Below are 5,342 nucleotides of genomic sequence, written 5' to 3'. Positions count from 1 at the left end.
AATCACCTGCTGACTGTTTTTATAGTAAATCACTTGCTGACTGTTTTTACAGTAAATCACTTGCTGACTGTTTTTACAGTAAATCACTTGCTGACTGTTTTTACAGTAAATCACCTGCTGACTGTTTTTACAGTAAATCACCTGCTGACTGTTTTTACAGTAAATCACTTGCTGACTGTTTTTATAGTAAATCACTTGCTGACTGTTTTTATAGTAAATCACTTGCTGACTGTTTTTACAGTAAATCACTTGCTGACTGTTTTTATAGTAAATCACTTGCTGACTGTTTTTACAGTAAATCACTTGCTGACTGTTTTTACAGTAAATCACTTGCTGACTGTTTTTACAGTAAATCACTTGCTGACTGTTTTTATAGTAAATCACTTGCTGACTGTTTTTACAGTAAATCACTTGCTGACTGTTTTTACAGTAAATCACTTGCTGACTGTTTTTATAGTAAATCACTTGCTGACTGTTTTTATAGTAAATCACTTGCTGACTGTTTTTACAGTAAATCACTTGCTGACTGTTTTTATAGTAAATCACTTGCTGACTGTTTTTATAGTGAATCACTTGCTGACTGTTTTTATAGTGAATCACTTGCTGACTGTTTTTATAGTGAATCACTTGCTGACTGTTTTTATAGTAAATCACTTGCTGACTGTTTTTACAGTAAATCACTTGCTGACTGTTTTTACAGTAAATCACTTGCTGACTGTTTTTACAGTAAATCACTTGCTGACTGTTTTTATAGTAAATCACTTGCTGACTGTTTTTACAGTAAATCACTTGCTGACTGTTTTTACAGTAAATCACTTGCTGACTGTTTTTACAGTAAATCACTTGCTGACTGTTTTTATAGTGAATCACTTGCTGACTGTTTTTATAGTAAATCACCTGCTGACTGTTTTTATAGTAAATCACTTGCTGACTGTTTTTATAGTAAATCACTTGCTGACTGTTTTTATAGTAAATCACTTGCTGACTGTTTTTATAGTAAATCACTTGCTGACTTTTTATAGTAAATCACTTGCTGACTTTTTATAGTAAATCACTTGCTGACTGTTTTTATTTATTCGTGCGGTTCTGCTCGCTCTCCTTGCTCGACCACCGCCGCGCTGTCTCTCTCTCTCTTTTTCGGCTGCAGAGGAAGCCGTTTTGGTCGCCGGGTCGTCGTGCGACGCGCCTCATAACGCTCGTTCAGGCCTTTAGACGCGACGTTCACCATCATCACTACACCACACGAGGGACTGATGTTCATCCTCCACAAGAGTTCAGAGACTAGAATCAATGCTCCTTGTTATTGATCCTACAGTCTCTGAACCCTTCTGGAGGGATCAAGAGACCCACAACATAACAGAGCCCCCAGACCTCCTCACCGTTACGGGTCCAGCATTCAGACCTGGACCAGGTTTTCCTTTAATCTGTTACCCGTCTGTATGCGTCCTAGAGAGGCTGTTTACATCTTTTCAATCATAAAATCACCAAAATATGTGAGTTAACCGACGTTTCTCAGATGAAAGAAACGTGAACGGGGTCACGATGTGATATGTTGATCAAATATAACACCGAGGTTTGTAAGATCAGACTGTACAGCTGGAGAAAGAGACCCAGCAGCACACCGAGCAACGATCTGAACCTCAGTCTCATCTGCATTTAGCCGAAACATCCAGTTCTTCATCCAGTCAGACAAACAGGTTTAAAAGAGACACACAGTCGAATGTCATCAGCATAACAGGGAGAAGATTGTAATACTCAAGGGAAGCAGATACAGAACAAACAGTGTAGGACCCGAGACAGAACCCTGAGGCACACCACAGCAGTCTGTAGTGACACCAGTCCAGGACTCTCCCAGTCCAGGACTCTCCCAGAGACACCAGCACACCGTCTACTGCTGGAGGTCACGTCACTGTCATTTATATAGCGAGAAGTTATCTCAGGGCTGCACATGGACCAGGTCTAGACCCTCACCCATCATTCCCTGATGACCTGCTGATGTCAGCAACTAACAGTTTCCAGTGAGGGACGTTTATTAACAGCTGGATCAGGCGTCTCGTTAGAACAGACGTCTGTGGATCTGTTGACTCTTACTGTTACAGGTTTTTTATCCATGAAGGTTTTATATTTGTGAAACATTACTGCACATATACATCCATGTCTAACCCTGACCTCTGACCTCTGTCCTCAGGAGGAGGGTGGGCAGCAGGAAGAGGAAGTTGCCTAGCAACAGCTACAGCCAGTGGGCCAATCGCAGTGAGGCAGGGGAGGAGCCTACTGGGATCCTGGAGGACCAAGAATCATCAGACGCTCATCTGACATCAGACCCCTCCCACTTCCTGTCAGACCCCTCCCAGCTCCCCTCTGACTCCTCCCACCTGCACTCCTCCATCTCCTCGTATTTCGGCGTGTCAGGCCGGCTGACCAATGGGGAGAGGTACCAGGTGCTGGCTCGGCGAGTCACGGCTCAGGGGACGGTCCAGTACCTGCTGGAGTGGGAGGGGACAACGCCTTATTAGGACGTCACATGATGTGAAGCTTTGATTCTTCTTCCTCTGTCCTCACACAGCGTTGCCCAGTAAACCGGCCGCTGATTGGTCCAGACGACCCCGTTACCCGACCCGTTACGTTTCCATGACAACAGCTGTGTTCATGTTGTCGTTTAAATGTTTACAGCCGAACACGTTTTTATTTTATTTTAACTTCTCCTTCCTAAACATGAAGCTGACACCAAAACTCATCCGCCGTGTTTCAACCTTTCCAGCTGTCAGTTGCCTAGCAACATTTTTTTTTTCTTTTTATTGCGTCATTTAGTCCCAAACATCACGCACCGAATCTGACCTCACCAATCTCCAACCTGTTAGTGCTGACAGGGAGGGGTGTCACACCTGAGCCCCCCGCCGTCCCGCAGGCTAACCCGCCGGCCGCGCCGCGGGCTAACCCGCCGGCCGCGCCGCGGGCTAACCCGCCGGCCGTGCTGCAGGTAGGGTCAGGGTCCCCTCAGGTGAGTTTAGAGGAAGCAGGAATCAAAGCTAATGACTCTGTAAAAACAGTATTTAGAAAGAAAATGTTTAAATACAACCAAAGAACACGCGGTAGTGTTGTATGATGTAGTATTATGGTCTGTATGTCAGTAGAAGTGTCTTTTCTGTCAAAACAAACATTTCTTCTTCTCCTCTGACATGTAAGACAGTCAGACCCCCCCCCCCCCCCCCCCCCCCGGCTGTCAGACAGCACGCTGCTTCACCTGGACTCACCTGAGTCTTCTCTTTCCTCATTAAACACCCTCCACCTGTAGTCTGTTCACTGACACCTTCACCTGTCAGAGAACTGCTGCTCTCATCTCTCCCCCAGTGACGTCACAACTACAGCTGCAGGAACATTTCAGTCCCCCCCCCCCCCCCCCCGCAGCGATCCGACCGCAGCAGAAACGATAAGAGCGTCTCCACACTGAGAGTCGCACAGCAGCATCGATATGCAGACAGGATCGATCAGGAACTACATTTAATTAATGTTAATTAATGTTAATTAATGATCTGTGCTGTTGTTCACATCCAAAGGTCAAAGGTCAGCTGTTGTTTGGATCCATCAGAGTCGTCTAAAAATATTTATTTCAGGAGCCAAAAGTTCAGTTTTTAGTTTTGCTGCTTCAGTGATTTTTGCTGCACAAATGGAAACGTTTACAGTCACTGAAGCAGCTTCTGATCTTTAAACATTCACACATCAAAGCTCGCGCTGCTCCTGCAGGGAGCAGCAGAGCAGGAAGGTCGCAGACGTTCTAACCTGCATGTGTCAGCCGGGTCCGTGTCCCACGCGTCTCACGCCCGCCTCTTTCCCCCGCTCCACCATCCTGACACCGCCGGACCGCCTCACACACGACACGAAAACAATCATTACTGCAACAAAAATAATGAGCCTGCAGGCTGCAACCAGCTACAATCACAACAGGTGAAAACCACCCACCTGGTGTGGCCTCACGGAGGGGCGTGGCCTCATTGAGGGGTGTGGCCTCATTGAGGGGTGTGGCCTCATTGAGGGGTGTGGCCTCATTGAGGGGTGTGGCCTCACGGAGGGGTGTGGCCTCATTGAGGGGCCAGAGGACATCAGAGCAGCAGCTGAGTCATGAATCATTCATGACTTTGGAAACTCAGCAGCTGTTCTGGAGCTTTCGAGCGTATTTCACCATCTTCCTCAGCCAAGTTTCCAAAGTAAATAATGAAGTTTTAATCTCAGACGACATGGATGAGACGTCCAGGAGGAAGATCATGTGATCTCACTGAAAGCACCAGAGCAGCTACTGAGTGAACTCTGTGGTGAGAAAGATTTCTGAAAACTAAATTATTCTGAACTCAAGGTTCACTTACTTAGCCATTCCTGGAGCTTTCAGTCGTATCCCACTGTCCTCTTCAGCAGGTAGAACTTGCTTAGAGTTAGTAAGTGAACCTTGAGTTAAAGCAGCTCTGATTGGTCCTCGGGGTTAGTTTTCTTGCACTATCGTCATGCTCAGTATCTATGCAAACATCGACCTCACCGGCCAGATCCACATCCCCAACTGATCATCGATCAGAGCGATTGATCAGCAGCCTTGATAATCAACATGTAGACGAATGTTCATTCTGTTTTGTTTTGACATGAGAGTTTAGCTTGAAGCTAACAGAGCCCATTGGTTTGAATGAGGAATGCTAACAGTCTCCCAGACGTTAAACTGTCACTCTGTCACTTTAAATCTGCAGTTGCTCCCTGCTGCCATGGTAACCATGCTCTCCTCTCATTGGCTTGTTCCACGGTTGTTTTGATCATGTGACTGTTTGTATGTTTGCCTTTTTTTTTCCTGCTCAGCTGACCAATCAGCTGACAGCTTTCTTTGGAATAAAAAAAACTGTTCACCCTTTGACCCCAGTGTGTGTTTCTTTGGCTGTGTGTGTGTGCGCATGCGCGTGCACGCACGTGTGTGTGTGTGTGTGTGCAGCAGTGAGAGTGCGACAGGTGATAATCTGTTAATGCAATTAAGGTTTTAAAAGACACGTGAAGAACAAAAACAGTCAGTCAGGTAGACGAGCATCTGATGTCCTGATGGTCTCTGCAGACGCTTCACATCCTACATCTAACCTGTCTGTCTGTGATTCTACCTGTCTGTGATTCTACCTGTCTGTGAGTCTACCTGTCTGTCAGTCTACCTGTCTGTCAGTCTGCCTGTCTGTGAGTCTACCTGTCTGTCTGTGAGTCTACCTGTCTGTCAGTCTACCTGTCTGTCTGTGAGTCTACCTGTCTGTCAGTCTACCTGTCTGTGAGTCTACCTGTCTGTCAGTCTACCTGTCTGTGAGTCTACCTGTCTGTGAGTCTAC

General features: G+C 46.1%; 1 protein-coding gene across 2 annotated transcripts in view; it reads left to right on the top strand.

Annotated features, from left to right (window-relative positions):
- phf19 (PHD finger protein 19) overlaps positions 1–3,429 on the top strand; it is a 24,008-nt gene extending 20,579 nt beyond the window's left edge. For both annotated transcript variants that reach the window (XM_044335413.1, XM_044335404.1), the window contains exon 14: positions 2,189–3,429. In XM_044335413.1, the coding sequence (XP_044191348.1) occupies positions 2,189–2,516 (328 nt within the window). In that variant the 3' untranslated portion in view covers positions 2,517–3,429. The remainder of the gene's footprint in view (positions 1–2,188) is intronic.
- Positions 3,430–5,342: the final 1,913 nt, after the last annotated feature.

The sequence above is a fragment of the Thunnus albacares genome, chromosome 2 (genome assembly GCF_914725855.1).
Source record: "Thunnus albacares chromosome 2, fThuAlb1.1, whole genome shotgun sequence".
Taxonomy (NCBI): Eukaryota; Metazoa; Chordata; class Actinopteri; order Scombriformes; family Scombridae; genus Thunnus; species Thunnus albacares.
The sequence above is the reverse complement of the archived record's forward strand: the minus strand, read 5'-3'. Positions and strand labels throughout refer to the sequence as shown.